This window comes from Vicugna pacos, chromosome 33 (genome assembly GCF_048564905.1).
Source record: "Vicugna pacos chromosome 33, VicPac4, whole genome shotgun sequence".
Lineage (NCBI taxonomy): Eukaryota > Metazoa > Chordata > Mammalia > Artiodactyla > Camelidae > Vicugna > Vicugna pacos.
Genome location: NC_133019.1, coordinates 6,890,951 through 6,907,912, shown reverse-complemented (window position 1 = coordinate 6,907,912; position 16,962 = coordinate 6,890,951). Strand labels below are relative to the sequence as shown.

At 34.4% G+C, this 16,962-nt stretch overlaps 1 protein-coding gene across 2 annotated transcripts in view; it reads left to right on the top strand.

Annotated features, from left to right (window-relative positions):
* Positions 1-12,047, top strand: part of CCDC15 (coiled-coil domain containing 15) — a 48,816-nt gene extending 36,769 nt beyond the window's left edge. For both annotated transcript variants that reach the window (XM_072953775.1, XM_072953774.1), the window contains exons 15-17: positions 10,015-10,188; positions 10,499-10,647; positions 11,905-12,047. In XM_072953775.1, the coding sequence (XP_072809876.1) occupies positions 10,015-10,188; positions 10,499-10,647; positions 11,905-12,026 (445 nt within the window). In that variant the 3' untranslated portion in view covers positions 12,027-12,047. The remainder of the gene's footprint in view (positions 1-10,014; positions 10,189-10,498; positions 10,648-11,904) is intronic.
* Positions 12,048-16,962: the final 4,915 nt, after the last annotated feature.

Sequence of the window (16,962 nt, the reverse complement as noted above, 5' to 3'; positions counted from 1 at the left end):
TTTGCCTTTTCACAAGCTAAGGAGCTGTTCAACTAGTCAAATATGAATGTCCTCAAAACATTTTCTTTTCTTTAGTGACTCTCTTTGGAATAAGATCTCTCTCTATATGTAAATCCCTAGCCAAGAGCACCTGTGATCTTAGATTCATCCTTTAACGTGTGTACTCTCTTAATCTTTTCCTTTCATTCTCTTGCTTATTTCATGCATTATATTGTAAGAGAGCAAGGCGACATATATTTTAAAGTCAGTTGTGGATGAATGTGTCTGTTGTAGCTTTTTCCCACATTACCTTTCTCACATTGCTAGTACACGGCCTTATATGCCTTTAAATCTTGATCCTTGCTGGTTATAAAAACATATCTCTCTGCCCAAATAGCTAAAATGAGATTTCTTACCTCTACTCTATTACAACTTTATATTGCATCTGAGTCTGAATCATTCCATAAAAGCTATATTTATATGTTCTATACTCTTTGAGGAATACTAAATTTAGATTTACAGTTTCAGCTCAAGAAAGAACAGCAAGTGTGGGTATAAGAGAACAGTTATAAGAAAATCCTTGTTTAAAGTAGCCTTGTCACTCTGCTAGAAGTGGCCAGGGATTAGCTATCAGAATCTGGATGGACTTAGTTCCACATACAATGCAGGTTTCTTGTACTTTTCCAGTGCCTGATATTTCAGCCTTTGTAGGACAGCTTCCTGGTTTTTAATATATACTTTCGTTAATCTAACCAAAAGGAAGCCCATAATTACCCTGGAGTAAATAGCCCGATACAAATGGATAAAAGCCCAGAATTTTCAGCAGTCCATGCTTTATTGAAGAGGTATGAGTATGAATTGACCTCATACTGCTGCTCAAAAAACAATAGCTCATTTGTTCCAGAGTAATTTTTAGCAACTGACATTATCAATATATATTTATAAGTTCTAGTCTTAAATTAATTATATTTCTTAACAAAGCTCTTTAATTAGGTTTTCTTATAATTTTCTCAAGGAGCTACTCATTTCCTCTCTGCTTGTAGGTGGGTTTTTTTTTAATAAGTATAATTGATGTTCAATAAACTACATATATTGAAAGTATGAACTTTGATGTTTTCACACACACACACACACTTCCATAAAACAACTATCATAGTCAAGATAGTGAACATATCTATCATTCTCAAACGTTTCCTCATGCCATTGGTACCCTCTCTTTCCTGCCCCACTTCCACCTCTTCCTCGGGTAACTGGTTGTCTTTCTGTCACTATAGATTAATTTGCATTTTATGGAATCATACAACATGTACTCTTGTGCCCAGCTCCTTTTATTCAGAATAGTTATTTTGAGATTTGTCCTTGTGGTAGTGTCAAGAGTTCACTCCTTTTTGTTACTGAATAGTATTTCATTGTATGGATATAGCACAATTTGTTTATTCATTCATAGGTAATGGACAATTGGGTTGTTTACAGTTTTGGGCCATTATTTTTTCTTAACATTTTTTATTGAAGTTTTTGGCTATTATAAGTAAAGCTGCAGTGAACATTTAGTAACATATGTTACCTTTTCTCTTGGGTAAATACCTGAAAGTAGAATGGATCATCATGGTAGGTATATAGTTCAGTTTTTTAAAGAAACTATCAAACTGTTTTCCAGAGTGGTTTTACCATATTTATATTATCACCAGAAGTGTAAGAGAGTTCAAGTTTCCTTATATCATCGCCAACACTTGGTATGGCCAGTCTTTTTCAATTTATCCATTTGAATAGATGCGTAGTGGTTTCTCATTGTGGTTTTAATTTACATTTCCTGAATGACTAAAGATGTTGAGCATCTTTTCAAGTGTTTTTGCTATCTGAATATAATTTTTTGAGAAATGTCTGTTCAAACCCAAATTTTTAAATTGAGTTGTTGTCTTGTTGTTGAGTTTTGAGAGTTCTTGAATATAATCCAGATACATGTCCTTTACCAGATAGATGCTTTGCAAAGATTTTTCTCCCAGTTTGTGGCTTGCCCTTTCATCTTAACATTATCTTTTAAAGAGCAGAAGTTTTAAATTTTGATGAATACCTGTCTTTCAGTTTGTTCCTTTATAGATTGTACTTTTGGTGTCATATTTAAGAAATTATTGCCTGACTCGAGGTTACAAAAATTGTCTTTTTTGTTTTCTTCTAGAAAGGTTATCATTTTAGGTTTTACATTTATGTCTGTAGTCCAGTTTGAGTTAATTTTGACATTTGGTGTGAAGCTTGTCTTTTTTTGTATATGGTTCCATTTGCTGAAAGGTTATTTTTCCCCCACTTCCTTGCTTTCGTGCATTTGTCAAAAATCAGTTGTCCAACAAACAATAAAAGAGAAACTTGGTAAGTTGGACGAATCAAAATTAAAAACCACCAAGAAAGTGAAAAACAACTACAAAATGGGAGAAAGTGTTTGCAAATCATATCTGATGAGATATTTGTGTTCAGAGTATATAAAATAACTCTTACAACTCAATACTAAAAAGATAGCCCAATTAAAAAGTGGACAGAGATAAATGCTGGAGAGGGTGTGGAAAAGGGAACCCAACAAAAATACTGTTGGTGGGAATATAGTTTGGTGCAGCCATTATGGCAAACAGTTTGGAGATTCCTCAAAAAATTAAAAATAGACCATATGATCCAGCAATCTCACTCCTGGGCGTATATCCAGAGAAGACTCTAATTAAAAAAGATACATGCACCCCAATGTTCATAGCAGCACTATATACAATAGCCAAGATATGGGAACAGCCTAAATGTCCATCAACAGAGGACTGGATAAAGAAGATAAAAAAATAAATAAAATAATGCCATTTGCAGCAATATGGATGGATCTTGAGATCATCATTCTAAGTGAAGTAAGCCAGAAAGAGAAAAAGAAATACCATATATCACGCATATGTGTAATCTTAAAAAAAGAAAAAAGAAAGAAAAAAAGAAGACAGTAATGAACTTATTTACAAAACAGAAACAGACTCAGACATAGGTAAACAATTGTATGGTTCCCTGGGGAAAATGGGTGGGAAGGGATAAACTGGGAGTTCGAGATTTGCAAATATTAACTACTATATATAAAATAGATTAAAAAACAGATTTCTTCTGTATAGCCCAGGGAACTATATTCAATATCTTGTAGTAACCTATAGTGAAAAAGAATACAAAAACGAATATATGTATGACTGGGATACTGTGCTATACATCAGAAATTAACACACTGTAACTGAGTATACTACAGTTTAAAAGAGTGGACAAGGGATTTAAATAGGCATTTCTCCTAGGAAAATATATAAATGGGTAATAATCACTTGAAAAGATGCTCAGCATCATTAGTTATTGGAAAATGCAAATCAAAACCACAATGAGATACCACTTCACATATATAAGAATGGCTATAATAAAAAAGACAAATTATAATAAATGTTGATGAGAAAGTAGAAAAATTAGAATTCCCATGCATTGTTGGTGGGTGATGTAAAATGGTACAGTCACTTTGAAAAACAGTTTAGCAATTTCTCAAAAGCTTAAACATAGTTACCATATGACTCAGCAATTCTAGTCCTTGGTGTATACCCAAGAGAACTGAAAATGTACATCCCTACACAAACTTAACGCAAATATTCATAGCAGAGTAATTGAAAACAGCTAGAAAGTGGAAGCATCCTGAATGTCCAAAAACTGATGGATAAATAAAATTTGGTATATCTATACAGTAGAATATCAGCAATAAAAAGGAATGAAGTACCAATACATGCTACAATGGTGGATGGACTTTGAAAACATTATGCCAGGTGAAAGAAGCCAGTCACAAAAGGCCACATATTATATAATCCCATTTATATAAAATGTCAAGGATAGGAAGGATAGGCAAATCTATAGAGACAGAAAAATTAATGTTTACCTAGGGCTAGGTGAGTGAGTGTAGAGTGATTGCTAATGAGTACAAGGTTTCTTTGGGGGATGATGAAAATGTTCTTAAATTAGATTATGGTCATATGAACTTTATGGTATGAAATTCTATCTCAGTAAAGGTGTTAAAAAAAATGAGTTGTCCATATATGTGTGGGTTAATTTTAGAATTTTCTCTTCTGTACTACTGATTTGTCAATCTTTTTGATAACATCATGCTGGGTTTTTTTTGAGGTACAGTCAGTTACAATGTGCCAATTTCTGGTGTACAGCAAAATGTGCCAGTCATGCATGTAAATACATACATTCATTTTCATATTCTTTTTCATTAAAGGTCATTACAAGATATTGAATATAGTTCCCTGTGCTATTCAAAAGAAACTTGTTTTTCTTTTAATCTATTTTTATATATAGTAGCTAACATTGCAAATCTCAAATTCCCAAATTTATCCCTTCCCATCCCCTTTCCCCGGTAACCATAACATTGTTTACTATGTCTGTGAGTCTGTTTCTGTTTCGTAGGTGAATTCATAGTGTTTTTATTTCTTTTTTTTAGATTCCACATGTGAGTGATACCATATGGTATTTTTCTTTCTCTTTCTGGCTTACTTCACTTAGAATGATGATCTCCAGGTCCATTCATGTTGCTGCAGATGGCATTATTTCATGCTTTTTTATGGCTGAGTGGTATTCCATTGCATAAATATACCACAGCTTCTTTATCCAGTCATCTGTCAGTGGGCATTTAGGTTATTTCCATGTCGTGGCTATTGTATATGGTGCTGCTGTGAACATTGGGGTGCATGTATCTTTTTGAATTAGAGTTTTCTCTGGATATATATCCAGGAGTGGGATTGCTGGATCATGTGAGAAGTCTACTTTTTAGTTTTTTGAGGAATCTCCATACTGTTTTCCATAATGGCTGCACCAAGCTACATTCCCATCAACAGTGTAGGAGGGTTCCCTTTTCTCCACACCCTCTCCAACATTTATCATTTGTGGACTTTTGAATGATAGCCATTCTGACTGGTGTGAGGAGATACCTCATTGTAGTTTTGATTTGCATTTCTCTGAAGATGTGATATTGAGTATTTTTTCATGTGCCTGTTGGCCATTTGTATGTCTTCACTGGAGAATTGCTTGTTTAAGTCTTCTGTCCATTTTTGGATTGGATTGTTTGTTTCTTTGTTATTAAGTTGTATGAGCTATTTATATATTCTGGAAATTAAGCCTTTGTCGGTAACATTTGCAAATATTTTCTCCAGTCCATAGGTTGTTTGGTTTTACTTATGGTTTCCTTTGCTGTGCAAAAGCTTCACCCTGATACCAAAACCAGATAAAGACACTACCAAAAAAGAAAATTACAGGCCAATGTCACTGGTGAACGTAGATGCAAAAATCCTCAATAAAATATTAGTAAACAGAATCCAAGAGCACATAAAAAAGATTATCATACACCATGATCAAGTTGGATTCATCCCAGGGACACAAAGATGGTGTGAATGAGTCAATGTTATACACCACATCAACAAAAGAAAAGACAGAAATCACATGATCATCTCAATAGATACAGAAAAAGCATTTGATAAAATTCAACACCTATTTATGATAAAAACTCTTACCAAAGTGGGTATAGAGGGAACATATCTCAATATAATGAAAACACCATGCTGTTCTGATTGGTATAGTTTTATAATAATACTTGAAATCAGGTAGCGTTAGCCCTCTAATTCCCCCACCCCCTAGAGTTGTCTTGGCTTTTCTAGGCCCTTTGCATTTCCATATGAATTTTAAAATCAGTTTGTCAGTTTCTACCAAAAATAAATCTTGGATTTTGATTGAGATTGTGTTGAATCTATAGATAATTTGGGGAGAACTGATGTCTTAATGATACTGAGTCTTGCAACCCAGAAACATTTATTTACTTAGCTCTTCTTTAATTTTTCTCAGTTATAGTTTTCAGTGTATAAGTCTTTCACATTTTTTGTCAGATCTATCATGAAGTATTTCGTATTTTTGATGCTATTGTAAATGATTTTTTAAAAATTTCAATTTCTGATTTTTTTGTTGTTCTTGCTAGTATATGGAAATGCAGTTGATTTTTGGATATAAATCTTATACCCACTTATTAATTCCATTGGATTTTTTTACATGGCGATCATGTCATCTTCAAACAAAGACAGTTTGACTTCTTCCTTTAAATCTGAATGTCTTTTATTTCTCTTTCTTGCCTAATTACACTGGCTAGAACCTCCAGAACAATGTTGTATAGAAGTGATGAGAGTGGACAGTCCCTCATCTTAGAGAGAAAACATTTAGTCTTTCACCATCGAGTATGATGTTACTGTACCTTTTTTCATAGTTTCCCTTCTCTTCCTAATTTGTTGAGAATTTTTATTGGGAATGGATTTTGGAGTTTGTCAGTTTGTTTTTTTCTCTCTAGCTAGATGATCATGGCTTTTCCTTTTTATTTTGTTAATATGGTGAATAACATTGTTTGACTTTTGAATGTTAAACCAAATCTGCATTCCTGGGTTACACCCTACTTGATAATAGTGTATTATCTTTTTAATATATGGTTTGATTAGATTTGTTGAAAATTTTGTTTAGAATTTACATCTGTGTTCTAAGAGATACTGGCTTGTACTTTTCTTGTGATATCTTTGACTAGTTTGTTTTCAGGGAAATGCTGACCTCATAGAATCAGTTGGGAAGTAGACTCTTCAATTTTGGGGGGGAGTGTTTATGTAGAATTGATATTATTTCTTCCTTAAATGTTTGGTAGCATTTGCTAGTGAATCTGTCTGGTTCTGGACTTTTCATTGTGGAAAGTTTCTTAACAACAGTTTCAACATTGAATATGGGGCTATTTAGTTTCTTTTTCCCTTTCTTGAGAAGGTTTTATATGTGTTTCAACAAAGTTTTCATCTTTCAACAAATTTGTCATTTCATCTAAGTTGTCTAATTTATTGGCATAAAATTACTCTTAGTACTCTCCTATTATCCTTTTAATATCTATAGAATCTGTGATGATTTCATCGCTCTTATTTTTTTATCTTAAAATTTGTATCTTCTCTTTTTTTTCATGATCAGATAGGCTCAAGGTTTATCAATTTTATTGATCTCAAAGACATAGCTTTTGGTTTCATTAAGTTTTTTCTATTCTGTTTTATAGGTCATTGATTTCTGCTTCAATCTTTATTATTTCTTTTCTTCTGCTTATTTTAGGCTTAATTTCCTCTTTTTTTAGTTTCTTAAGGTAGAAGATTAGGACACTGATTTGATAACTTCCTTCTTTTCTTATATAGGAATTTAGTGCTATAAATTTCATTCTAGATACTCTTCAGCAGCATTCAAGAAATTCATTTTCATTTGGCTCAAAATACCTTCTAATGTCTCCTTTGTTTTCTTTTTCTAATTTCTCTTTGTGTTTTTAATCTATTTGTTTTTTTCTAAATTTAAAGTGCATCTCTTGTCAACAAAATATAGTTGGATCTTCACTGCTTGTCAAATCTGACAATCTTTTCTTTTCATTGGAGTATTTAGACCATTGAATTTTAATGTGATTATTGGTAAGATTTGATTTGGGTGTATTATCTTGCTGTTTGTTCTCTATTTGTCCTATCTGTTTATTTTTATAGAGCAGTTTTAGGTTCTCAGCAAAACTGAGAGGAAGGGAGAATAATTTCCCATATATACTCCCTGCCCCCTGACATTCAGAGCCTGCTCCATTATCAACATATTCCACAAGTGTGGTATCTTTGTTAACAAATTGTGAACCTCCATTGATACCTTATTACCACCTAAAGTTTATAGTTTACATTAGGGTTCACTCTTAATATTGTACATTTATGGGTTTGGACAAATGTATAAGGACCTGTATCCATCATTACACTATTATACAGAATAGTTTTACTACCCTAAAAGTCCTTTATGAGCATCCTTCTTTCTCTCTCTGCAACCCCAACTTCTGGCAACCACTGATCTTTCACTGTCTCCATTGTTTTACTATTATCAGAATGTCACAGAGTTGGAATAATATGTATTGCTTCCTTTTCAGATTGGCTTCTTTCACTTAGTAATATTTATTGAAGTTCCATGTCTGTTCATGGCTTGATCACTCATTTCTTTTTAGTACTGAATAGTATTTCATTGTCTAGATATTCAGGTTTATCCATTCACCTGATGAAGGACATCCCGGTTTCTTCCAAGATTTGGCAGTTATAAATAAAGCTGCTGTAAACATCCATGTGCAGGTTGTGTGTGTGGGCATAAGTTTTCAACTCCTCTGGGTAAATACCAAGGAGTATGTTTGCTGTATTGTATAGTATTGGATTTTGTCAAAATATTTTTTCTGTATATGTTTATAGGATCTTGTGGGGTTTTTTCTTATTTCTTATTTTGCTTGTTGCTGTGATTGATTATATTAATTGATGTTTTTCACGTTGAACCAGCCTTACATTGTTGGGATAAGTCTCACTTGGCTGTGGTATGTAATGTATATCCATTGTTGGATTTGACTAGCTAATATTTTTTTAGCATTTTTACCTCTATGTCCATGAGAAATATCTTTAGTTTTCTTTTAATATCTATGTCTGGTTTTGGTGTTGTTAGAGTAGTGCTGATCCCATAAAATGAGGTAAGAAGTATTCCTTCTGTTTCTATCCACTGAAAGACATAATAGAGAATTGGTAAGCCCATCTGGGCCTGGTGCTTTCTGTTTTGGAAGATAAGTGGTTATTCCATTTCTTTAACATATAGGCTTATTCTCCACTTTGTGTTTTATCTCAGAAATTATAGTTTTCATCTTGAGAAGCTGATTTCTATCTTTTTTATGTCATAACTTTTTGAACATAGAAGTCATAGTTTTAATAATTGTTTTAATGTCCTTCTGTGCTAATTCTAGTAACCGTTAGTTCTAGGTTGGTTTTGATTGAGTGATATTCTCTTCATTATAATTTGTATTTTCTTGTTCTTTGCATACTTGGTAATCTTTGATTAACTGTCCAACATTGTGACTTTACCTCATTAGTTGCTGGATATCTTTGTATTCTTATACATTTTTCTGGGCTTTGTTTCGGGATGCAGTTAAGTTATTTGGGGCTTTGATTTTACAATGTTGGGTGTGTCTGGAGCGTTGTGCAGTCTAGGGCTAGCTATTATCCCCCACTACTGAGGTAGAATCTTCCTGAGTCCTCTTCTCTGCATTATGAGTTCTTCAAGACTTGACTGGTGGGAACAAGTCCTATTCTGTGCTCTGTATGAGCACAGGACACTGTTCCACATTACTCTTTTGCATGGTTCTGTCCCCAGCCTCAAGTCATTTCCTCACATACAGGCACAGTCTTCTGCTGTGTATTAGAGGGGTTGAACACAGGACCTTGTGCAGGCTAAGCAGGCGCTCTACCGCTTGAGCTATGACCTCTCCCCTCTCTAGGAGACGCTCTGTAAATCTCTTGGGTTATCTCTCTGAGCAGCTCTCTCCTCTCTGGTATTCTGTCTTAGGAACTCTAATTGCTTTTGTATCCCTGGACTTTCAGCTTCATCTCCTCAACTCAGGGATACTGCCAGGCTCCACTCTCCTGCCCTATGCCACTGCCTGGAAGCTTCCAAGGCAGTAAGCTTGGGCAGTTAGAGGGCTCACTTCATTTGTTTTTCATCTGTCAAGGATGACTGTTTTTCATTGCCTGATACCCAGTGTCTTGAAAACCACTGTTTTTTTGTGTTTGGTCTGGTTGGTTTCCAGGTTTATTTATTTATTTATTTGGTTGTTCACAGTGAGAGGGCAAATCCAGTCCCTGTTACTACGTTTTAGCCAAAAGCAGAAGTCTTGTCTACTTGTAGTTTTAACCTAGAGAAAGTTCTTGTACTTGGGTTCTTACAGAAAAACTCTTAATAATAACCACCGATCACTTCCGTTAGAGAGGCTATGTATATGCATGAGCTATATGATAAACTCAAATCAGCCAGTGGGAAGTTTTGAGGCTATTCTAGGTAGTGATAAACTGCTTTCTTGACTTCCTTGTTTATGGGGATTTTTTGAGTTATTTGGATCTAGAAACTAATTCTAAATAATGATTTTGTGAAATTCCTAAATTTTGTTCTCAGAATTAAGAAAAAGAAAGAACAGCAACGTTATGCTGAAGAGCAGAGGATATTGAGAATGAACTTTCCTGAAGAGCCATGTTCAGGGGAGAAGATGAGTGAGATATTAGCCCAGCTACAGCTTGAGGAAGTAAAAGGAGCCAGAGAAAAACAACAGAGAGAAAAGGAACACCAAAGGTACTTCGGAAAGTTGTGCTTGAAATTCTGGCTCTAGGGACTTGTTAGGAAGTCAGCATTCTCATTTTCCTTAAAAAAGAGTTGACCATGTCTTCTCATTCTTTTGAGGGTACAGAACTTCATCAGATTTCTGGATTGCCTAATACCTCTTGGGAATAGCGCTACATTTTCTGCAGTGCTGCTTCCCAGTGCAAAGAGGAAGAGTTGAGGCATAGAGATATATGAAATAGCTTTCACACTTAAAGCTGGTAGTAAAATGAGGACCCATGCTCATTCTTTTCCTTTGCCTGATCGTACTGTATTTTTATAGATACGTAGAAGCTTTAAGAGCCCAGATCCAGGAGAAGATGCAGTTGTATAATATTACTTTACCTCCACTGTGCTGCTGTGGTCCTGAATTTTGGGATGCTCATCCTGATACCTGTGCCAACAATTGTATTTTCTATAAAAACCACAGAGGTAAGTTTCTTAAAGGAATGGTGGGGCCTGGTGGCAATTATTAAACAACAACAAGAAAAGTAGTGGTGTTGGTAATTTAGCATTCATTGATTGAATGTTTGCTGTATATCAGTGACTGTTATACCACCTCTACAGAACAATTCTGAGACAATGAAAATAATTATAGTGAGTTCTCTTTCTCTTTGAGGCCTGTTATCTTCTTGTCTCCATCTGTGCTGGGGAAATATTTCTGACTCATTCCACAATAGGGGGACTTGGGTTTCAGGTCCTCCTGTCAATGAAGAATATTAGAGCTTGCCTTTTATGGCCACCTAAGGTAGGCCCCTGTCCAGTTGATCTCCTTGTTATCCAAACGCTTTACTGTTATCTATTATAGACTTATTATTTATATTCACATATATATTATTTATAATGTATATATACCCACGTTAGCCCGCCAGTTCTGCCAGGGGACACTGAGAAAAAAGAGGACCAGTATAAACTCAGTCTTTATCAGGAATCCCAACTAGAGAAAAATGGAGTCCTTCCTGCTGTTACTAATATTTATGTTTCCTGTCCAACCTTAAATATATTGATTTACATAGTTTAGAGATTATACAGGCTTCATACCCACGCTGAAAATGCTGCCAATATTTGTATTGCTGGTTTCCCATTTGTGTGCTATGACCTTCTTATCGGTCCTGTGGGTTATATTTTAAAAACACAAATCTGATGATGCCATTCCCCTATCATAAAACCTGTAGGACTTACCTTTGCAGTACAAAATACATGGCATATTTGGCATATTTGCTCTCTGGCCCCAGGCAATGCTCCAGCCTTATTGAACTTTCTGTTGCCAGTACATGCCACATTTTTCAGTGCCTTTTATACCCTACACACTCATTTCTTTGCCTAGAATGCCTTCTTCCCTTTACTTTTATTAATCCTTCAAGACCATCCTATATGTTACCACCTCTAGATACCTTTTCCATCCTCTCCTAGACAGTTTTTCTTTTATTCTACACTTCATTCCGTGATGACATTTTATATAAGTCTCTGGTTTGGAAACATTACACTGCAATTTAATTTTTTGTGCCCATCCTTTCCATTACTTTCTCTGTAATTACAGAGTACTTGGCAAGTGGTAGATACTCAATAAATATTTATTCAGTGGATTGTTAAAGTTAATACTTATGTGATTAGGCAGAGAAGTAGTACTAGGAAAGAGGTTGGGAGAATTGTTTAGAATCTGACTTCATTCAAAACTTTTATTTGCAGCGTACAACCGGGCACTACATTCAGTCATCAATTCCTGTGATATCCCTGAAGGGAACTCAACTCTTCGAACTGCCATTCATAATTTTGCTTCTGCACACAGACGGACTTTGAAAAATCTGTAATAAAAATCTGATCAACTGTTAGTGATTCAGCCTTTGCTTGAAATCAACCCTGAGAGATTATTTAGGAAATGCTGTGAAAGCTAATAAGATGTGTAATCTGGAAAGACTGTGCCATGTAACAGCTGTCTCTAACTACATCATAATCATTGTTTCACTCTGTGCCTGGGACCAAGGTTGAAAGTTGGCTTCCAAACTTGTCTCTTTACTGTGAACCATATGGAACATATTGTTTTAAAAAAGATCCATCAGACTGGTAAGGTTTCTCTCACTTTGCTCTTCTCTGATCAGAAGAGATCATTAGAAATCTTTGAGATTATCTCATTTGTTCTGTTTCTAAAACTTTATCTTTGAGTCTTGACAGAATTGAAAATATCTGGATGAAGCAGAAAAGAAGATGAAATGGGTTCCTGAGCATTGGTGGCCGTCCTTAATGCTGTTAGCTTTTCTAGTTGTGTGTAACAGAGACGAGAACAATCTGAATTTGATGCGTGTTTTTTCCCTCAAAACTTTTTATCTCCCATTTTTAATTTATTACCTCTTTCCCCATTCAGTGACAACAGACATAGAACTTTTTGGTTTTATAATTTTTATTGCCCCTAAAAAGGGCAAATAAACCCATTGCCTTTCGGGGAGTATCTTCTATGTGAAATCATTGTGAGTGATATTTCAAAAAGTAAATTGGAATCAGAGTGTGTAAAGTTCTATCTTATTTCCCTTTCTTTTAGAAATCTGATGAGTCCATACCTACAGAGCACTTGAAATAAAAATTGCTATAGTTAGTATGGACTTGTTACTTCTTCACAGTATTTCTTGACACAAAATATGAAAAAGCTTAATATTGTGAACTAAAGATAGATGCTGACATTTTCTTTTTCCCACTTCCTCTAACAGTCAGTTGAAGAAGCAATTAGGTTATGTCTCAAAAAAGTCCTAAACATTAGCCAGGTCATTGAAAATAAGAGTCAAAATTGTCTGTTTGTCAAGATTGACTGGTTATTGAACTAGATTAATTATCAAGTTCAGTCAAAATCCTTATGTAACTATATCCTTGATTCAGCCTTTAAGAGTTGTGTTTTTAACAGCTTTACTGAGATATAATTCATACACCATTTGATTCACCCATTTGAAGTGTACCTTTCATTGTTTTTTGGTATATTCTAGAATTGTACAACCATCACCACTATCAAATTTTAGAACACTTTTGTCACTCTAAAGTCATACCCCTATGATCCAGCAATTCCACTTCTGGGTATATATCCAAAATAATTGAAAGCAGGATCTTCAATAGATATCTGCACACTTAATGTTCATAGTGGCATTATTCACAATAGCCAAGAGGTGGAAGCAATCCAAGTGTCTATCAACAGATGAATGGATAAACAAAATGTGGTATATTCATACAGTGGAATATTATTCAGCCCTAAAGAGGAAGGCAGTCCTGTTGCATGCTATAATGTGGATTAACCTTAAGGACATTATGCTAAGTGAAGTAAGCCAGTCACAAAAAAAGACAAATAATTGTATGATTTCACTCATTTGAGGAACCTAGAGTAGTCAAATTCAGAAAATAAGACAGAAAAGTAAGATGATAGTTGCTAGGGCCTGGGGGGAGTGGTGAATGGGAAGTTGTTTAATGCGTAGAGTTTCAGTTCTGCAAGATGAAAGAGTTCCAGAGATCTGTTTCACAACAATGTGATTATATTTAACACTACTGAACAATAAACTTAAAAATGGTTACAGTGGTAAATTTTAGATTATGTGGGGTTTTTTTAACCACAATTAAAATTTTTTTAATTTAAAAAAAGAAAATCTCAAACCATTTGCAATCATTTCCCAACCAACTTTGACAATTACCAACCAACTTTCTGTCTCTCTAGATTTGCCTACTTTGGCCGTATCATATAAATGGAATCGTATGACTGGAGTCTTTCATTTAGTACAATGTTTTTAAGATTTATCCATGTTATAGCATGTATCAGTACTTCATTGCTTTTTTAAAAAATTTTTTATTTTTTAAAATAATTTTTTAAAATTGAAGTATAGTCAGTTTACAATGTTGTATCAGTTTCTGGTGTGCAACATAATGTTTCAGTTACACATAAACATACATATATTTGTTTTCATTTCTTTTTCATTAGAGGTTACTATAAGATATTGAATATAGTTCCATTATAAACTTGTTATTTATCTATTTTATATATAGTAGTTAGTATATGCAAATCTCAGAACTCCCAATTCACCCCTTCCCACCTGCTTCCCTCCCTGGTAACCATAAGTTTGTTTTCTATGTCTGCAAGTCTGTTTCTGTTTTGTAAATAAGTTTGTGTCTTTTTTTTTTAGATTCCACATATAAATGATATCATATGGTATTTTTCTTTCTCTTTCTGGCTTACTTCATTTAGAATGATGATCTCCAGGTCCATCCATGTTGCTGTAAATGGCATTATTTTATTCTTTTTATGGGTGAGTAGTAGTCCATTGTATTAATATACCACAGCTTCTTTATCCAGTCATCTGTTGGTGGACATTTAGGTTGTTTCCTTGTCGTGGCTATTGTAAATAGTGCTGCTATGAACGTTGGGGTACATGTATCTTTTGAATTAGAGTTTTCTCCAGATATATGCCCAGGAGTGGGATTGCTGGATCATGTGGTAAGACTATTTTTAATTTTCCACATACTGTTTTCCACAATGGCTGCACCAAACTGCATTCCCATCAACATTGTAGGAGGGTTCCCTTTTCTCCATACCCTCTCCAGTATTTATCATTTGTGAACTTTTTAATGATGGCCATTCTGACTGGTGTGAAGTGATACCTCATTGTAGTTTTGATTTGCATTTCTCTGATAATTAGCAATACTGAGCATTTTTTCATATGCCTATTGGCCACTTGTCTGTCTTCATTGGAGAATTACTTGTTTAGGTCTTCTGCCCATTTTTGGATTGGGTTGTTTGTAGAGTTTTTTGTTATTAAGTTGTGTGAGCTATTTGTATATTCTGGAAATTAAGCCTTTGTTGCATCATTTCAAAATATTTTCTCCCATTCTGTAGGGTTTTTTTGGTTTTATTTATAGTTTCCTTTGCTGCACAAAAAGCTTGTAAGTTTAATTAGGTCACATTTGTTTATCTTTGCTTTTATTTCTACTGCCTGGATAGACTGCCCTAAGTGTCAGAGAATATTTTTCCTATGTTTTCTTCTAAGAGGTTTATAGTATCATGTCTTTTCGTTGCTTTTTATTGCCAAATAATATTCCACTCTGTGAATATACCACGTTTATTTAACCATTCATCGACTGATGAACATTTGGGTTATTCCTACTAATTGGCTATTATGAGTAATGCTGCTATAAACATTTGTTTGCAAGTTTTCCTGTGGACATATGTTTTCATTTCTCTTGTGGGGATTTGCTGGGTCATAAGGTAGCTCTATGTTGAACATTTTGAGGAACTGAAAACTGTTTTCCAAAGTTGCTGCACCATTTTACATTCCCACCAAATGTGTGTAAGGGTTCAGATTTCTTCACATCCTCCAACCCTTGTCATTGTCTGTCTCTTTCACTATACTCATCCTACTGGATATTAAGTAGTGTCTCATTAGCATCTTTCCATATGCTTATTAGCCATTTATACATCTTCTTCACAGAACTGTCTTTTCAGATCCTTTGCCAGTTTGTAGTTGGGTTATTTTATCTTTTGATTATTGAGTTATGAGAGTTGTTAATATATTCTGTGTACAGGTCCCTTATCAGACATATGCTTTGGAAATATATTCAGTCATTTTTGGGATTGTCTTTTCGCTGTTTTGATGATTTTCAGGACAAATTTTTTAATTTTGAGGAAGTCCAGTTCATCTACTTTTTGTTTTGTTGCTTTAACCATTCCTAATCCAAGGTGACAAGATATAATCCTATGTATTCTGTTCTTCTAAGGGGTTTATAGTTTTATTTTTAACACTTAGGTCTGCGATCTGTTTTGAGTTAATTTTTATGTATGGTGTTAGATAGGGGTCCAACTTCATTCTTTTGCATGAGGATATCTAGTTGTCCCAGCATCATCTGTTCAAAAAGCTATTATTCGCCCCATTGAATTGATGTGACACTCTTGTCAAAAATCAGTGGACCATTAACACAGAGTTTTATTTCTGAACTCTTAGTGCTATTTCATTAATCTATATGTTTATCCTTATACCAGTACAATCTGTCTTGATTACTGTAGCTTTGTGGTAAGTTATGAAGTTGAGAAGTGTGAGTCCTCCAACTTTGTTCTTGTTCAAGATTGTTTTGCTATTCTGAGTCCCTTGCATTTTCAATAAGAATTTTTACGATCACCTTCCTGCAAAAAAGTCAGCTGAGATTTTGATCAGAACTGCACTGAATCTGTAGATCAATTTGGGACCTATTACCATCTGACTGATGGACAATGGGATGTCTTTCCATTCATTTACTTCTTTAATTTCTTTCAACAATGTTTTGTAGTTTTCAGAGCATAAAATGTGTACTTTTTTTTGGTTAAATTTATTCCAAAGTATTTTATTCTTTTTGATGCTGTTTTAAATGAAATTGTTTCCTTAATTTTATTTTCAGATTGTTACAAGTGTATAGAAACACAGTTGATTTTTATATATCAGTCTTGTATCCTGCAACCTCCCTGAACTAATTTTTTGCATCTAATAGTTTTTTAGGGTGTTCTTTAGGACTTTTTGATATGTAAGATTTTCTCATGTGCAAATAGAGACAGTTTTGCTGCTTCTTGCCTGATTGCCCTGGGTAGAATATCCAGCACAATGTTGAATAGGAATAATGAATTGAGCATCTTGTCTTGTTCCTGATCTTAGGGGGAAAGCATTTAGTCTTTCACTATTATATGTGATGTTAAATGTGGGTTTTTCCTGGATGCCCGTTATTAGTTTGAAGAAGTTCCCTTTTATTATTAGTTTG